General features: G+C 39.8%; 1 protein-coding gene and 1 long non-coding RNA gene across 4 annotated transcripts in view; one reads left to right on the plus strand and one right to left on the minus strand.

Moving 5' to 3' along the window:
• The window catches only part of pemt (phosphatidylethanolamine N-methyltransferase), a 51,745-nt gene extending 31,747 nt beyond the window's left edge, over window positions 1-19,998 (plus strand). For all 3 annotated transcript variants that reach the window (XM_061755651.1, XM_061755652.1, XM_061755653.1), the window contains 4 exons: window positions 2,343-2,488; window positions 6,137-6,248; window positions 14,413-14,487; window positions 19,178-19,998. In XM_061755651.1, the coding sequence (XP_061611635.1) occupies window positions 2,343-2,488; window positions 6,137-6,248; window positions 14,413-14,487; window positions 19,178-19,226 (382 nt within the window). In that variant the 3' untranslated portion in view covers window positions 19,227-19,998. The remainder of the gene's footprint in view (window positions 1-2,342; window positions 2,489-6,136; window positions 6,249-14,412; window positions 14,488-19,177) is intronic.
• On the minus strand, window positions 425-17,561 carry LOC133469071 (uncharacterized). The gene is made up of 3 exons (XR_009785611.1): window positions 17,479-17,561; window positions 17,274-17,410; window positions 425-634 (listed from the first exon to the last, which is right to left on the minus strand). It is a non-coding gene; the product is annotated as an uncharacterized LOC133469071 (long non-coding RNA).

Here is a 19,998-nt window from a genome sequence, read left to right on the forward strand (position 1 = left end):
TGGAGCCTATTCCAGCTAACTGTGGGCGGGAGGCGGGGTACACCCTGAACTGGTCGCCAGCCAATGGCAGGGCACATAGAAACAAACAACCATTCGCTCTCACATTCACACCTACGGACAATTTGGAGTATTCAGTCAACCCACCATGCATGTTTTTGGGATGTGGGAGGAAACTGGAGTTTTCGGGGAAAACACACACAGGCACCGGGTGAACATGCAAACTCCACACAGGTGAGGCCGGATTTGAACCCGTGTCCTCAGAACTGTGAGGCGGACGTGCCAACCAGTCCACCTCCATGCCGCCGCCGTACAACATACCATATCAATACAAGAGCTGTATCAAAGGAAAAAGTTTCTAGTTTTATTTGAAATTGTCAATAAGTATTCAGTTACAGTCTCATTATTGTTGTGTATTTTGCCGTGATGTGGAACTGTACTGCATCGTACTAAGAGTCGTGTGGAATTATTTGGTTACTTCTGTAGGTTACATCAGGTCAGGATGGTGTAGAGGTTCACTCGCCTGACTTCCATGCAGGCAGTATGGGTTCAGTTTTCACTTAGTGTGGATGGTTGTCTGTCGATATGCTCTGCCTTTGATCCGGAGTCACCTTGTATAGACCTTGAGCAGGATAAACTGTAAAGAAAATTGATGTATTAGTTAAAACATTCAAAAATATTGGAACTTGTCTCAGTATCATGCAGTACAATTCAACACCTCTTCAGACTACAACTACAATCAATAATACATTTTAAAATTATTTATTGTTAGAATATTTGATGGGTTCTTTTAATATAGTTGCTTCTTCTCACTGACACAAAAGGCTGGATATGACTAAGTATGTTAAGTTCTGATAGAAGCATGACTCTTAAAAATATATTAAAGTAGGTCAACGGTTTCTTTTGCACTTTTCAGAATCAGAATCATCTTTATTTGCCAAGTATGTCCAAAAAACACACATGGAATTTGTCTCCAGTAGTTGGAGCCGCTCTGGTACGACAACAGACAGTCAATTGACAGAGAACACTTTTGAGACATAAAGACATTGAGAAAAACAGTCACTGAGCAATAAAGGGTTGCTAGTTATCTGGTAATGCTGGTACATTTATTTATTTATTTTTTTGTCCTCTAGCACTTACAGCAGTTCGAATGACTAATCTCGCAATAGTCCGGTGCAATGACCATTGTGCAAAGGGCGCCGAGATTTCAAGGAGTGTATGCAGTTTAAAGTGACGAGTAGTGCGATAATCTGGGACAATGTTGATTGTGCAAATGTTGCAGATACTCCTCAGTCAGTGTGCAAATGGGGCAGATGCTTCTCTGGCATGAGTGGCCAGTATTGGTCAACAACAGATATGCAAATAGTGCAGCGTGGCGAGACTACTACAGTGAGTGCACGAGTAGTATATAATTGGCCCGCCAGAAATGTGACAACAAACTCAGACAAAAGAAATTGGCAGCATGTTGCAATGGAATTGTAAGTTAGCTGTTTGCAAGAGAGAAGAAGCTGTTGGAAATGTCTGCTCGTTCTAGTTTGCATTGATCGGTAGCGCCTACAGGGAAGGAGCCGGAAAAGCCGGTGACCGGGATGTGGAGGGTCCGAGAGGATTTTGCACGCTCTTGTCTTAGTTCTGGCAGCGTGCAAGTCCTCAAGGGTGGGTAGGGGGCTACCGACAATCCTTTCAGCAGTTTTGATTGTCCGTTGCAGTCGGAGTTTGTCCTTTCGGCTGACATTCCTGCCATTGCTCATTAATGGCTTTTCTGAGAAGCTGACAAGAGGTTGAATATCATTACCACACTTCCGATCAGAGCTCTCACCCTTTTTTGAGAAAAAATACATTTAACACATGTAAATAGAATATGCCCGTGACCCTAGTGAGGATAAGTGGAACGGAAGATGAATGAATAAATAGAATATTGTTTTTGTCATTATTTAATATGCCTCCCCCTTAAATTGATACTTCAAACATTGTTTGTACTGGTGACAATTTGACCTGTGAACTGATACTATTCCTATGCTGTTTTGTTGGGCAAATTTAGTTCAAAATAGAAAAGATCTGGAAGTCCACTAGTGTCATTATTGGACTAATCTTTTGGCTCATTAATTCAATTTAAATTAACTCCAACTACAAATGCAAGTATAGCCACTAGGTGTTTGTGACTAAAATTTTAACTTCTGTCATATAACTGTTGTTCCAAATGGGTCTACTCAACCGTGAACAATGGTGTATTCAATGGGCTTTGCCTTGAATTGCCTTATGGTTGCCGCTGCCGTCATTATTCACTTTGAATCATGCCTAAAATAACACACTAATGATGCCATTGTGATCTGTTTTCCCTGCAGCATAACTGTAGTGATGAGGACCCAGGCCAGGTGGAACATACTAGACAGGAATGAGGTCTTTAACCTGGGTGTGCTTCTCATAGCTGTGGGCTCTCTGCTTGTAGTAAGCAGCTTTCTTGCTCTGGGATTCACTGGGACGTTCCTTGGTAAGTCTAACTGGGTACGTACAATATACTGTATGTAGATGTAACATGATTTTACATCCAATATTATGGTACAAAGTAAGAAAATACAACATCAATTTTCATTTTTTCTTTTGTATCAAGCTTTAGTCATCTCGAGTGACCGACCTCAGGCAATTGCCCATAATTCCATTTTTTGTTGTTGTCTTTACTTTGTTAGTTGCCGTGTCTTAATCGACATCCACTTGCATTCATACACTAACCCCTCCTTTTTATGAATGATACCACCCTGTACAATTACAATCAGCAATCACTAAGTTGAGGTCAGTTCATCGATGAGATTGTTCACTCACTGACATTAAAGAGTTAAAGCCCATCTGAACTATTTTGCCAACCAAAAGAGCAGAACCTACTGAGGCCCTTGAATTGTTTCTCAGATCAATTAAAGTTACTGGCTGCCAATTAGACTCAGTTTCTTGAGAAAGGTCATTATTGATGGTGCACTACTTCACCCTCCTGAGCCGCTGGATGGTGGACCAGAATTTCTTTGAAGCTTTCCTTCCAGAAGTCATTCTGCATGGTTTCACCAAACTCCTCTCATACTAGACTTTTTGCCTTACCAACCACCAAAGCCGCATTTCACTTGGCCTGCCGGTCCCACAGGCCAAAAGAGCCCGGTAGAGCTTTTCCGTCAGCGTCTCATACTGCCAGTGTCCACCCACTGGTTCAGGGACTAACTGCCACAACAGGCACTGACCACCCTACGGGTTCAACTCCGGTCAGTCGCCGCAAAAATGGATGCACGTAACATGGCCCTACTCGAGACAGGGGAGTCTACCAGTAAAGCCCCACAATACGTTTGGGTGTTCCAGGTCAGACACGCACCCTCCTCCAAACATGCAGTGCTCAATTTACTGCTACGGCTCTCTCTTCACCCGAGTATCCAAGACATGTGGCCACCAGTCAGATGACATGACCACAGGCAAGTCAGGCAACGTGTCAGATCCAGCAGATGGAACTTAAGAAAAGCATATCAGGCAGTTATTACCTTCTTTGCAAGACACATTACAACCACCTACAAGACTTGAATGAAACAATATACAGTAGTCTGGCATCCTAAAGGAGACATATTGTGCATTCTCAAAACAGTTCCAGGTGTTTTAAAGGAAGTAGTGAGAACATTGGCACATGGTTCTGAACTTACAAAATGATGTCTGCAGGGAAAAAATAAATAAATAGACTCAGTAGTAATTGTGGGCATGTCAGCCTGTCGCAGCCTGACATGTAAGCAAGCAGGAGCCAGTGACATTTTCTCATTGAACTTCTATGTATTCTGTGGTGTAATTTTTGCCTATATTGAAAGTCTGGATATTTTTTTTAAACAATGAGTGAAAATAGTGATAGTGAAACTTGTCGGAAGGCTTGTTGTTTATAAAACTCGACAGAGGGGAACATTATGTCAGTTTACCACATTGTAATTATGCGCATTCAATGTACGTGTTCAAATTAACGACTATGCTTTTAAGGCTAATTCACTTTTTTTTTCCCTGTTGCTCACCTCAAAATCTTTCATTACAAATATTGCCTAAAATCTTTTAAATTGTGTATCAAATCCAGACATAAATACAGTAATTGCAAATAATAGTGGAACTGTTGATCTCTGGCCAAATATTTATCATTTTGATGCCAATCCCAAATGCTTCAACCTAAAGCAAAAATTAAGAAAATTGGCCTCATGTTCCATTACGTTTGGAGGGGAACCTAGTCCATATATGTTATAGTTTCCCCCCTTGCATCAATAATGGCCAGCTGTCCAAATATTTATGTTCAATTAGTGTATATCACTTTCTCACAGTGGCTCAGTAACACCCTTTATTTTCAACCACAAAATTGCAAGTGTACTGTATTTTATTAAGGGATAATTTTCACAATAAAACATTTCAGTAGATTTAATGTATGCCCACAAGTGGCCGGGGTAATCAAACTGTTCATATTCATTGCATAAATGGCCTCCTAAGTCAAGAAAACTGCATTTAAATGTGAAAATCCCTCAGCCCTTAATTGGGTCATGATGTTTGCCCAATTAAAATTCAATTACCTGAAGATTAATACCTCAGCAGCGTGATGACCTCATGAACACCCACAACCTCCTACCTTGTCATAGGCAGACATAGAAGCAATAGTATTCGTAATATGAATTTCATTTACAGAGGAGGGAAAATGTATGCACAAATGTAAGCCCCTCCGACCCACACAGGCCCTGGAGGGTAAAGCTTGTGTTGATTTCATGTGTCATCTGTGCTCTATATTAAGCGCCTCAAGTCACCATGACCTGATGAGTCAAGGTGATGGAGCAGAAACAACGATAATCAAACTACACAGGGCGCTAATGTGTCCGCCATCTGGCATCACAACTTGGCAATTGCGGTCAAACTTGTCCCTTTTACTGCTACTACACATTTGGGAGAAACCAGGTTGCCCTTTTTCCACCTACACAATGAAACCAAACATTGGTGACACAAGAAAACAAACATTCATTTGCCTTTGAATGTTGTCATTGTGGAGACCAAAAATTGGGTTAATGTATTTTTATGCCACAATTGCCATTTTTTTTCTCCCTCCTCAATTCAAAAGCAAACTAGCAATTGCCTCCAACCCGCAGGGGTCTCACTGATTATGCATCTCTGAACAGTTATATAACTTGCACATAAGCAGCCTTTCTTTGGCAGCACACAAGGCCACAGGATGTTTCTTAGATCTGTTTTTTTATATTTGCTTGAACTTGGCCAAATTGTGTGTGTATATTATCTGGGGAACTTATTGCATGGTGCTCAATTTGCAGTAAACAGTGGCCTAGTTCAGACTCTTGCAGCACAAGTAAGCACACAATGTTTACCCCCGTGTTAACTCAATGACCATTGAGGATAAAACCGTGTTGCACTTCATTTTCTAATGCAATCTCCATTTATATTGTTGCAGCTCACAACTTACAGTACGTACTAATCAAAACTATTTCATCGTCCAGCTGTAGAAACTCAAATTTCATCTTTATTGATATTGACCATCAAGACAACTTACTTCTGTTGGAAATACATTGACATTACTGTATTGTTAAAAAACATCTTAAGATTTGTCAACCAAAAGTGGGTGATTTCAGCATGTATTGTAAACATTAAAATGAATAGAGGTGAATCATTTAGTAACGTGTGTATCTATTAATATGACAAGTGAGCAAGGGTGAAAATAAACTGACTTTAGTAAACTTTTTTGGAGATCAAATATTAGACACCCAGTGTTGAGTGAGTAGAAGACTTCATCACATTTAAAGTAAGTTATGTTAAATTGTATTCTGTGAAGTAAAATAATATATAGCTGAACGTGTTGCATTGTGCTTCACTGCTATTTACCCACTGAAAGAATTCGCAGAAAGCCCAGATATCCCTTTTTTTTTATCAACATGGAAAAGCAACATTCCTTAATGGGTACAGGATTCTCAACACAAAGTGACCACGTTTGTCTTTCAACCAACAAGTGCATATGGATTTAAAGATATAAAAAAAAAAAAAAAAAAAAGATTTTCATTGGAATTATGTTTAATATCATAAAAAACAGAATCATTGTTTCCCATGTAATAATCTTGCTGTCTACTGGCGTCTGTTATCCACTCTGCAGGTGATTACTTTGGCATTCTGATGGATGAGAAGGTGACGGGCTTTCCCTTCAGCCTCACAGAGAACCCCATGTACTGGGGCAGCACTGCTAACTGCCTTGGCTTAGCGCTTATGTGAGTGTCTGTTTTTTGTCATAAATGTCTAATGCTACAACAACCGGCATACATAGACTTCTGAGTCTGAACCATCACACAGACTTCAGTGAGTCACATTAAACTAAACCTGCCAAAGTGGCAAGTGGGAGAAATCCATCTGTATTTGGCTACTTGGCGGGCATTAATGTCAAGCCCTCTCTGTATTTACTTGTGCGATCTAATATACAATGCAGCATTGAGCAACGACGTCTTATTTTCACTTTGACCCAAACCATTAAGTGTGGCGTCGTTAATGCATGGCTGATACATTTGCATGAAATTGCACTTTAAAAAATATTCTCCCCAAGTTACCTCCATCTTGAGAATGCATTGAAATACATTACCATGGGAACTGGGAGCACTTCAAAACCTCAAGACCTGCGTAGTAAGGCAAGTGCTTCATGGTTAATGAGCCACGAACAGCTGCTGTATAGCCTTCTTTCTTTCCCACACCCTGGCCCTAATTCTGTTACCTCGATTGTCCTTTTCCTATGCATTATTTTTCTCAGTTTTTCTGTATAATTTTCCTGAGCTTTCACCTCTAGGGCCGTGTTTAGTTAGTTCGTGTTTAAGGCATGCCTCAGCCTTTCAGAATACAGGTGTACTGTATAATTTATGAAAGCCACCGTGCAAAAAGAATCAAATGTGGCCAGTGCACCATATCAAGCCCAATATTTTGAGGGATGTAATTATTTACTTTTAGATGTGACAGATACAATATCACAGCCAAATCAGTGCTGTCTCCCAAAGAGACTGGACTGGATGCTAATAGTCTAGCAGTTTTATTAGAAGTCAACTAAACGATACTTCAAGGAGAGTAAAACACAACATTTTGTTGAAAAATTACAATCAGTTCTTTTTCAGATGAGTTGTTCTCACTGTGTTTTTATTCAGGTTCTGGATTCTTGATTGATATGGATACCGTATATACAGTGGATCTATACAGTGACTACAAGTCACACCTGTGACTCAAATCAATCAATCAATCAATCAGTCAGTCAGTCAGTCAATCAATCCAAATGTTTGTTTAACCAGAAAACAAAGAACCCGTTTAGATAGAGATCTCTTTTTAAAGAATTACTTGGCCAAGTAGGCGAAGTACAAGTCAAGTCATAACAATACAATGTATACCTAAAAGAACACAGTGCAATTACAAACAAAAAACTACTGTTGATAGACTACCATCCGCCTAGCATAGAGAGCAGTAAATACTGATCAAATGTATATCTTACAAAGGGGAAAAAACAAACACACAAACACTTGAAATCACCTAAGCTCATGTGGGAAAATTATTATTTTGGTCGAACGTTTTGGCCATACACAACACTGCTGATCACCAAAAGAACATCCTACTACAGTGAAGCATGGTGGTGGTAGCAGCATGCTTTGGGGCTGTTTTTCTTCAGCTGGAACTGAGGCCTTAGAAAAGGTGGAGGGAATTATGAGCAGTTCAAAATCGCGATCAATGGTAGCCCAAAACCTTCAGACTTCTGCTAGAAAGCAGAAAATAAATAAATAATAATAATCAGCAAAAGCCTACTAGAACATCTGAACTTGATTTGGGGTTAACATGAGTTTGAATGTGATTGGTTAATTTCCAATTGAGTTGTGCAGCTTGTAAGTCGCATTATTGGTGGAATTTTAAAATGATTTATCTTGGAGTCATTTATTTTATATTCTAGAAACCTGGCATTGGAACAGGGGTTTGTAGACATTTTAGAGCCGCTGTATAGAATATCAATAAACAAATTTTCATGTCAATTCCAAGTTGTTCAACCGTGAAGGTGTTCAAGTGGGAATTTTCTGGAACATTTTGCCCGTGAAGTCATACCAAACTTCAGAGTTGCCTTTTTACAAGGATTAGTTCTATTTCCATTAGGTTTCCTCTCATCTGGGATACTTAGTACAAATATGGCCATAAATGGATGGATTTTAGTATTGGTGATGTGCCTTTTTGTGTGTGAATATGCTAAATCACAGACTGGTGTCCTAGAGGACCGGACAGTAGATTGTGTGAGTGCATCCCCAGTCACAAAAACATGTATTTAATATTGTGTGAGCGCCACTAAATGTTGGCATTTCTTGGCTAGAACTATGGGATAGCGCTACAGTTCTACAATAAGCACACTTTGTGTTTGCAGGAGAAAGGTCTGCAACATGCGTAGGAAGAGCTTTAGTTACCATTTTTCATCAACAGAATAGCTTAAAACCATGCAATCGTCCAGTAGAACTTTACTCCTGGGGAAAGTATCTCTGTCAAATCTGTCATAAGAGCAATAACCTCCTAATTATCACCTTGTCGAATCAAAAAATCTCTCTCGAATCGAGAGAGCAAGAAAAAATGAACAAAATTCTTTCGGCCCTCGCTGTGCCAGACTCCCACAGATTAGGCCATTTACCAGCCTCCTGTGTAACCAAAATGGGAGGTTAGCTAACACGCATTACTTGGACTAGATTACTGGATACACTCATGTTGTAGAATAAGTAGGATGAAGGGATCTGAATAGGTCACATGCTGTCCTTCTCTTTGTGGCAAGATATGGCATCTTTATGTGCAGAGTAGCACTTTAGCCGTAATACTGTGCCACAAAGGTACTCCCAAGGTGTCTATTACAGAGCCATGGCGCCTTTGGTCAGCTATTATGTCATTGGCCAAGATGTACTTTTGAAAGCCAATCTGTTATTTCACTGTTTCCTGTAGGCTAATGCAAACCATCCTGTTATTTATGTAGTTATGTATTTTTGAAATGCACTCTCTGCTAAAATTTTCAAAGAGTACATGTCCCATAATGCATCCTAATTTTGCAATTTTCACAATGGTTGCATCTAGCCACATGAGCAACAGGAGGGCTAAGAATTAAAGGAATACTCTGAGGAAAACACAGTATCAATTGCAACTACTTGTTTAGCAAAATGGAATGTGACTCTCATCTTTCGTCAGGGTTTCTGCAGGATTCATCATTTCCAATTTAAGACCTTCTTAAATAAATGTAAGACATACTGCGTATATAAAAAGTCTACACACCACTGTTCAAATTGTAGTTTTTTTTTGTGATGTATAAATTGTTTTGCAATTTGAGGCCATCTCATCTGTTCAACAGTTGAAATTCAAAAGATGATGGGTGTTGCAAGAAGACAATGATCCAAAACATAAAAGCAAATCAACAACAGAATGGCTTCAGAAGAAGAACAAAAAAAATCAGAATTGTACTGTTCGCATTGACATAAAAAATCAGTTACATGACACATACAGTATCGGCAAAAAAATCGACCAATCGGTGAAAAAATTGACCTGCAATGTGAATGTATCCTTCCGCCCAGTACCGGCTGAAAGAAAAACAGCCTGAAAGTATGATGGTGCCACCACCTTGCTTTACTGCAGGTATGGTGTTCCTTTGGTGATGAGCAGTGACGTGTTTGCGCCAAACATACCTTTTGGAATGAATGGCTAAAATGTTCATTCAGACACATGAGCATCACTGCAGAAATATATTTTCTCACATGGGAAGGTTCAAGGCTTGTGCCATAGTTTCTCCACTTGAAGATAACCGTCTTCACTTTGTTCCATGGTGTCACATCCCCCTTATTTTAACAGGGTGTGCACACTTGTGCAACCACCTTACCTCAGTTGTTTATCTTTACTCCCCCTCTCAAAAAGATTCCAGTGTTTTTCCAAATGAATTGCACGGGTTATAGGTCACAGTAATGTTGGATACAGTTTTGAAATCATTTTTCTGGGACTCTATATGTCACAAAAACTTGGAATTTGAGCAAGGGTCTGTACACATTTATATCTACTGAATATCATCACATAAAACCTAAAATAATTTCATCCAGTTGAATGAAGTAGAGTTTTTATCTCTCTATTCCTCCCACATTCCAAAAATGTGCACGTTAGGTTGGGTTGTCAAACTTGTTTTCATTGTGGGCCACATCATAGTTTTGGTTGCCCTCACTTGGGCTGATTGTAATGGTGAACCCTGATAAATGTATAATAGCTACGGGTGTAACAGTGCGGCAATAATCGCAGTTCGGTATGGTCTTAAATTCACTATTCTGCTCACAACAATAACAGAAAGTGCAAAATGTCTTTTTCTTTAGGAAATGAAGCATGGGGACATATACAGCCGTAACACGGAAAAATACTGGCAAGTTTTCACGGGCCGCAAACAATGACATGCTCTGGCTCGTGGGCCTTGAGTTTGACACCTGCAGGTTGAATGAAAAGTGTGAATGTGAGATTGAAAGGTTTTATGCCAGCCAATATGTGCCTTGCGATTCCATGGTGTACTCTGTAACGTCTCTTGGGATAGATTGACTTTTGATGACGATTGTAAACAGGGTATTAAGTGGGAATCAATACCACAGCAGCCTCGCAGGTCAGCTTTGTGAATCACAGTGTTATGATATTACCAGGCGGCACGGTGGCCGACTGGTTAGAGCGTCAGCCTCACAGTTCTGAGGTGCGGGGTTCAATCCCCGTCCCCGCCTGTGTGGAGTTTGCATGTTCTCCCCGTGCCTGCGTGGGTTTTCTCCGGGCACTCCGGTTTCCTCCCACATCCCAAAAACATGCATTAATTGGAGACTCTAAATTGCCCGTAGGCATGACTGTGAGTGCGAATGGTTGTTAGTTTCTATGTGCCCTGCGATTGGCTGGCAACCAGTTCAGGGTGTACCCCGCCTCCTGCCCGATGACAGCTGGGATAGGCTCCAGCACGCCCGCGACCCTAGTGAGGAGAAGCGGCTCAGAAAATGGATGGATGGATGATATTACCATTACCACAATGCCGCTGCCATATATAACTTTTGAAAAGGCTGCGCTATAAAACTTTGTATGTTCTCTACTTTGCATGATGTCAGTATTCACACCGCTGCTCGGCAAACCTTGCAATAAGCTTGCCCCTGGCCTTTAAAACTTTCCATTCAATCAGCTGTCAATTTGTCTGAGCATTTCTGTTTTGTAGCACATTTGAGTCACTCCAAGTGCTGCTTTTCATCTCAAGCCGGTCGGTATCAGAGCAGACGTGTCTGGAGCAGTAGTTGAGATGTCCACGTGAAATTAATCGTGGTAAACAAATTGACACTTCAAAATCCAAACCAGTGGCAACCTTCAAATGTACTCACACTTTGTACTTAAGTAGAAGGACAGATACTTGTTTTAAAAAAAAATGGTTAAAGTGCTGATTCTTCTCCTTTACTTAAGTAAACAATGAAAAAAGTACTCTGAAATGTACTGAAGTACAAATGTAAAAAGTAGAATCTGTCTTTCATATACAATACCAATTTTGATAACTTGGCAAAATGAAAAAAAAAAATGTTCTGCATACAAAATACTTCCCCTCTTTTATTTACATTGTGGATTGGTTGTTCATTCAGACACATGAGCATCACTGCACAAATCCTGATGATACTTTTGTTGGGAAAATGTTACACAGGGAATCTATAGTCGATTACCTGTTTGCAGTCGTACAAGTGGGAATTGAACCAAAATGGGACAGTCCACCCCTGAAGCCACAGCCAACTTCAGAGGTCAAACCGTCATCATGCCCGACTTAACAGTATTTGTCAACCAAAGAAGAACACCTGGCCATTAATAAAATGGTGGTTTGTGGTCAGTTTCAATAAGTAAAGCCATTATCATCTTAACATAACCAAAGGGGGTTATCAATAGTATGAGTGCTGTACCTCAGTTACGTCACTCATTATCATGTGCTCTGCTCGAGGGATGAGAACAACTGAGCAATAACTTCGAAAAACTCACTTGTCTGCTCCTGACAAAAATCTCCTGGTCCCGCTTACCTCACTCTTATGTCAATGGAGCCTTTTTAGTCATATACTTGTTTTGCTTGTTGTATGATTCCTACTGTATTTTTTGTCCTGAATTTGTTTTCATCTTTTTTTTTTTTTCCCTGCTTGCCCAAACACAGTGGAGCCTATAAACATACTGTGTTCCAGGGACGCTAGCTTGTTCATATTTAGAAATAGTTTCCCAAAGTAAAAACATCCATCATTCATTAGGGTGACGCAGGTGAGCTGGAGCGTATCCCAGTTGACTTCAGGTGAATGGTAGGGTACACCCGGGACTGGCCACCAGTCTGTCACACGGCGAATAGACGAACAACCACTCACACGGTGTCACCTATGGACAATTTAATCTTCAATTAACCTAACGAGCATGTTTTTAAAATGTGGGAGGATGCCGCAGTATCAGAGAAACCCACGAAAGCAGGGAAAACCATGCCCACATACAAAAGCCAAAGAAGAAGCAAATCACACTTGTGGAGTTCATCCTTTGCTCGCTGAGATGAAGTCCCTTGTGACATTCTGTGTAACTTGGAGGCAAATATTTCTTTCAAATCTTGGTTGAATTCGGAATGGTACGACTTCAGGAGCATTGGTACTTAGAGGCTCCGCTTTACCTGTTCTCATGTTGCATCATACAAGCATCTGGAAGTCACATATGGAGGTGCACGAACCCGTGGTGCATATTCATGAGCACAGTCACTTGTGTGCACAGACTCAACAGATGGGCTGTCTGAGGTGGAAAAAAAGAAAAAGAATAATGCTACTGTAAACTACCACTCCAGATGGTATGAAGATTTGTGACATGAATTGTAGCTTGTTTTTTTTTTTAGATAATCTACACCATTTTGGTCAATATGCAGCCGTTTTCATCTCACGTTGTGCTGATTCTCAATTATTTGACTAATTTAAAGTGCCTGTCAGTGTGGATGATCCCCAATATTTAATTGGTTCTTATCGTGTTTCATGGCAGACAATAATTAAGACCAGAATTTCCAGATTAGTGGTAAAATAGAGATGGCAGCACGGTGTTCTAATTCTAATTTACAGGCTGACTTTAAGTTGTTGGGCTCATCTATCTCTCTACCTACATTTGAAAATGAATATAAACTCATCACGATAGCCATGTTTCCACCAAACGCTAAGGTTTAAATACTAATCTGATATCAAATTGTAACGCAGAAAAGCCCATCATTCAAGGGACGAAAAATGTGTTTTCACATATGCTTCATTCTTTAAACATTCTTTGAAAAGTTATTGTTGGATGTCAAAACGGTTACTGAAATTCTTTACACGCACAATTTAACATCCATATTTCTAATCGAAGTGTGACGCAGAATGATCAAGCTGCATATTAACTGCGTTAAGTAGTCTGCAATAAGTAAATAATTAGGGGGGAAATAAGGACACAGCCTGAGTCATTGCTTTTTTCTTCTCCGTGTGTCACAATTTTATAAGCTTCATCAACAATCCCCCCCCCCGGCAAAATATTATGTTTATGTCATTATAACCCTCATGCACAGTACGTATTTTTCTTGTTGGTCATTAATTACATTCAGATTGGTGGTGACAGATTGATTATGATCAAGAAATAGACTATTTTCTTTTAATGTTTTGGTATTTTGCAAAACCCAATCAACATGAGTCAACAGCACAGTCTATTGACAGAATATTTGGTACTCTATACAAGTAGGCTCTTACTTATCCACTTGCAGTTTTTCTTATTGGTTTTATTGACCCTGTGCCCTTTCTCTTCATTTTTCTTTTGAAGCCTTTATGTACCTTTTGGATAAGTTTTTTTTTTTCTTCTTTTTTTTATTATTCCTGAACAAAACAAAAAATGTGTGTCAGTGGGTCACTCTCAAACCAGGAATATGTAGGTCACTGTATTGTGCTGCGTGTTTCGTCTGCAGATGTCACCAGGCATAATTTCAGACAGATACATAATAGGAAATAAATTTTATGTCAATTGACGTCACAATGCTGCCTTCTCGTTTAATGTCGTCTGTCTATTATATTTCACCAAAGTTGGCTCAAACTATTAATACGATGACGTTAGGTGTAAATAATATGGCCAGGATACAATTTGTACAAAAATGAATCTCTTTGGAGGACCAAGATATGAATTATTTAGTACCACCTGATTTTGAGAGTCAAATTGACATGCACTACTACATCACACAATATGCATTTGTCTTCGGGTAAAGCTGAATTGTTTTTCATTGGGAGGCCCATCACATAAGTACTGCATAATAAATTCAAATATGTACTTGTCTTGACTACATATACATTGTACATACGACTTATCTCTCTGGCTTGTTTCCCCTTTCTGTGTTACCAGAGGTGCAAGTCCAATCGGTCTTGTCTTGACTGCAATCTTAGCCCTGGTCTACAAGATAGCAATACGATTTGAGGGGTAAGTCCTACACAATACTGAACTGATGTACATATAAAAACAAATGAATATGTACTTTTTGTTTGATAGGGGTCTCAATGGTCCAGTTTATTTTGTATTTTTTTTGCCTAAGAAAATGAAACCAGCTATATAAATCTTACCGCACATCGTTGTTACATTTTTCAGTAATAATAAGTATGGGATGGATTGCATAAAGGGCTGTCACAATAGCACATTTTTAGTGCTATATTATCCCCCAAACTATCATGATAAACGATAGTATCGATGTTTTTTTTATGCCATTCACATTACAGCATAATAATTTAAGTACATCCTGCATGTAAGCGGCAAGGCCGAAAACCAACATTAAATGCCTGTGACCTTCGACCCCTCAGGCGGCACTGCATCAAAAACCGACATCACTGTGTAAAGGATATCCCCACATGGGCTCAGGAACACTTCAGAAAACCAATGTCAGTAAATACAGTTTGGCGCTACATCCGTAAGTGTAACTTGAAACTCTACGATGCAAAGCAAAAGCCATTTATCAACAACACCCAAAAACGCCGCCGGCTACTCTGGGCCCGAGCTCAGCTAAGATGGACTGATGCAAAAAAAGTGAAAAGTGTTCTGTGGTCCGGCGAGTCCACATTTCAAATTGTTTTTGGAAACTGTGGACGTCGGGTCCTCCGGGCCAAAGAGGGAAAGTACCATCCGGACTGTTATGGACGCAAAGTTCAAAAGCCAGTATCTGTGATGGTATGGGGCTGTGTTAGTGCCAATGGCATGGGTAACTTACACATCTGTGAAGGCACCATTAATGCTGAAAGGTACATACAGGTTTTGGAGAAACATATGCTGCCATCCAAGCAACGTCTTTTTCATGGACGCCCCTGCTTATTTCAGCAAGACAATGCCAAACCACATTCTGCACGTGTTACAACAGCGTGGCTTTGTAGTAAATGAGTGCGGATACAAGACTGGCCTGCCTGCAGTCCAGACCTGTCTCCCATTGGAAATGTGTGGTACATTATGAAGCATAAAATACGACAACAGAGAGCCCAGACTGTTGAACAGCTGAAGCTGTACTTCAAGCAAGAATGGGAAATAATTCCACCTACAAAGCTTCAACAATTAGTGTCCTCAGTTCCCATACGTTTATTGGATGATGTTAAAAGAAAAGGTGATGTAACACAGGGGTAAACATGACCATGTCCCATCTTTTGCAGCCATAAAATTCTAAGTTAATGATTATTTGCTAAAAACAATTAAGTTTATCAGTTTGAACATTAAATATCTCGTCTTTGTAGTGTATTCAATTAAATATAGGTTGAACATGATTTGCAAATCATTGTATTCTGTTTTTCTGTTTAACACAACGTCCCAACTTCACTGGAATTGGGGTTGTAAGTGACATGGATCAAGAAGTTCAGCCTTGCTTGAGGCAGCCACATATCAGCCCACGTCACGGTCTTTTCCACCACGGCCTCCCAGGTTGTCTCTCTCTGTGGCTTTAGACCACATCTTTGGTGCCAACTCGCATCCAAGGTCAGCCTTCCCATACTTATGCACTTCCATGATCTCTTGGTACTTTAGGCGATTGATGGCCTGGTCCACTGCTCGGGTTGCATTCCACTTTCATCCTGGGTCAACCTGGGCTTTGGCCTAACAGACCTAAGGATCTGGTGAGTCTCTGGGCTCGAAGACAAGCCCCACCTTCTCCAGATTATAGCCCAGGCTGATGAATATCAGTGGAAGCTTCAGGGTGTTTCTTCCCAACAGTGCCGTGTTGTTTAACCAACAAAGGCGGCCCAGCCACCTCCTGATATAATTTTTTGCATTTGCATCCAGCTTGGATGCTGTCATAGGGTGACGTCACACAACTTCAGTAGCCACATCAGGCATTGGTACAAGGTGAGCTGGTAACACCACACCTTGAATTTTCCTGGCAGGCAAGCTGTGGTTGAGCTTGCTCATACCTTTCGAGAGCTGGGATGTGACACTTGGCACCATGTGCCTGACAGAGAGGTCGGATGAATAGCTCCTGCCAAGGGTTCACAATGGCTGCTTCACCAAGACTGAGATCATCTCACTAGAGATTATGATGATGTCACTTCTGATTCCTTTCCTGTTTGGTGTAAAAACTGCAGGTTTGATCTTGTCACATTATTGCTCAAATTAATCTGAGCCCCCCAAAAATCACAACACCACAAAGTTCTATTTTGAATACAAAAAATATCAGCAATCATTTGCCCTTTTTTCACATTAGTAAACAGCAGCAAGCAAAAGTATTTTTTATGTATGAAATGTACTTTGAAATGTACTTATGACTAAGACAACAGTGATACTGTTGCAAACTTGTTTTGTCTACAATTTCAATAATACAATACACCCCCCAACACACACACACACACACACACACCATTTCATCCCAAATTGATATATTGCTGCATCCTCTCTGCGTTATGTAGTGTTGCTAAAAATTTTGAGAAAAGATTATGTTAGCCATGTTTATTGTTTAAATTTGACCGGAAAGCTTTGGGGTTCCCAGCAGTCTTGAATGCAACCCATGTAGGCCTATTTCACATTTCCAGCAAGTGGTACATTTTAGTTAGTCTTAAAAAAATAACGGTGTGATGTCACTACAAGACAGCTGGGTGCCAAGTTTCTACCCTTTCGGTACTTAGTTAGTCCCTCAATGGAGCGGTGCGGAAAACTGGTATGGTATGGATCTGTTGTTTAAAAATAATCTGCCCAAAAATCTGTACTGAACTGAACTGATCTGTGGAAACTGGAACATTTCTTACCTTGTTAAATTGTATGAATTGACCATTTTCCTCCAACACAGTCTATTTAGGCTACTGCGTAACTCCGGAAGCAGCCACCTCATTCTGTCTTCCTGGTGGCCTCATTTAGTCAGAGATTGATTTGACAAGTCCAGTTCCTTTAGAAAAGCTTGGTTGGGTCACACAGAATCTGAGGCATGATAAAGTGACAGTGGTATCAATTTACCTTTCATGTGTGCAGAAACTCTTGACACATGCTGATTTATCCGTGCCTCAGTGGATGCAAGCAAACTAAACAGCGGCACGGTCCGATGTATTATGTTGGTTCTGATCTTTGTACCAATCAATGTCACTGAAGAAATACCCACCTGCTATATTTATCTGGTGTCCCCGACAAAGCATTAGTAGTAGTAGTAGTAGGACAAGCACTACTACTTTTACAGCTTGCAAAGCTTGGAGTCATTTCATATCAATGTCACCGAAGGAAAGAAATGAGAGAACTTCTCGGAGTGTTGGTGTGTCAAGACAATGACTCTCAGCTATAACACCTTAGGCAGTGATAAATGGTATTAATTAATTATAGTGTCATTTCAATCAAAAATGGATGTAAGTGGGGTACACACATACTGATTTTTAACATTTTAACAGATTTTTTTTTAATGTGAGAGATCCCACTCACGACGAGGGAAAAAAATGCAGTGCGCCACACACGATATCTCCACCAATAACTGCAAATATTTTCTACCAGGCCAGATGTCTGTGTAGTAGTAGAACAAAAAAATAAAAAAATCAAAGCCTAGGCTAACTGTTATCTCTGTTGCAAACTCTTCTCCTTTCCACTTATATTGTGGTGCATGTCATGTACACGGTATACTCTCAACACAAACAGTCGCTCCGTTATCTTTTAGCATCAATCGCTTCCTAATTGCCATTTCATGTCACAATCACAGAGTCGGTATCTCGGCCGAACTCAGTGTTGAACACACACATAGGTGGAGCTGCGAATTGATAAGAATTCCGATTTTATTATCGATACTGCTTATGGATCTGATTCTCTTATCAGTTCTCATTGGGTGAGGGAATGATATAATACAAATGCGTTTGTTTGCCATAACTCTTTAATGTCTTCAATTTTGGACAGAACATAGAGCATATCCAGTTTGCACTCATAATCTGTGAAGTATCCGGAGGGGGAAAAACGAAAAGTAGGCGAATTACTTCTGAAAGTATGTCAAGAGACCAAAAGGCTTAATGCGGTTTTTGCATACCTCACAAGATTATAGTATAGATTGTTTTGACTGGATGACTTTTTCACTCAATGACATTTTGACTACTAACATTTGGTAATATTTCATTACTACTCCTGCGTTCAAATTGATCCAAAACTAATTCAGACATAAAACAAAGAGTTTTTCTGTAAAAAAGAACATATTTTACCTGGCTGCACCATTATAGAAAGTCACTTTTGAGAAACTGACACCTCCAGTGTTACAGCGTCCTTGCTACGACCACATTGTTGCAGTTTCTACAATCAACGGGATCAAACTCTGACAAGAACGAGGCAACATAGGTGGCCTTCATTGTGAATTGCACACAGTCTCACAAATCTCTGACCTGCTCAAAGCCACTTAAAGCCCAATATAAGAAAACATAAACAACAAATCAACTCCCAATATTGCTGATACCCAGTGATGCACATAATCCTCACCCCCTGCATCAAGGATTGATATCTTACACCTTTTCAAATGAGACAGCACAGCTTTGTGTAACAAAGGCCATCAAATATGGCCCTGTGTCATATAGTGTACACACATTTAGTAAACTCACGGTTCATAGAACATATGCAGGATCCTGGTACAGCATGGTACAGTGTTCAGATCTTTGATTTATTGTCCCATAATATGTTTGTTCTGCTGTATTTGCAGACCTTTCACTGAACAAATCTATCAGCAGAGGACGCGCAAAGGTAAATAATCGCATCCTGTTGGGTTGTGGGAGGATTCCCTTCTGATCAAGAGGACCTCAAGATTGGATTATTGATTATTAAACCACTTCCAGTAAGAAGCTTCTTACACTCTTCTATACAGTGACTGTTGCATAGTTTGTTTGTTTTTTAAAATGTAAATCACATTTTATTGTCAAAGGTACGCGTGGGAATGATTATTAATACTGTAGAAAAGATTAAAACTCCAAATTACCTATTAATGATGCAGCCAGGAAGCATTTCCAGTAGAATTTTAAAAAATGAGTCAAAATTAATTTTCTCACGGAAAGTTGAAGTGAAATATTTTTCTAAAAACAATCAAATGTAAAAATAAGGAGTAATCAAGATTGCGAAGATAAAAAAAGATACAAAGTGGGTTTTTTTTGTTTGTTTTTATTTCCTTTTTTTGTATAATCTTCGATAATTAATTGTTGAGACTGTCTCCCAAGTTTTAAGGGTGTTGTAAAGATCATGGTTTTACAGGGTGGAAAAAAAAATATTACATGGTTTGCAGTCTCGTTTTTTTCTTTTGCAGGCCGAGTTTAGAAGAATTGAGAGTTAGGATTAAGAGTTCAAATTTCCAGTGCATTAAAGCTCTTCTTTTACTGCAGAGCAAGCATGTGCTGTACCCGCAATATATTAAAAAGATGCTCATCTGTTGACCCTTAGATAAGTACACACGCATGAATAGTTCCCTTCACACTGGAGGTGGTGATGATTATGTTAATTGGACATATATATGTAATAAATTAACCAAAATGA

Source organism: Phyllopteryx taeniolatus, chromosome 19, assembly GCF_024500385.1.
Source record: "Phyllopteryx taeniolatus isolate TA_2022b chromosome 19, UOR_Ptae_1.2, whole genome shotgun sequence".
Taxonomy (NCBI): Eukaryota; Metazoa; Chordata; class Actinopteri; order Syngnathiformes; family Syngnathidae; genus Phyllopteryx; species Phyllopteryx taeniolatus.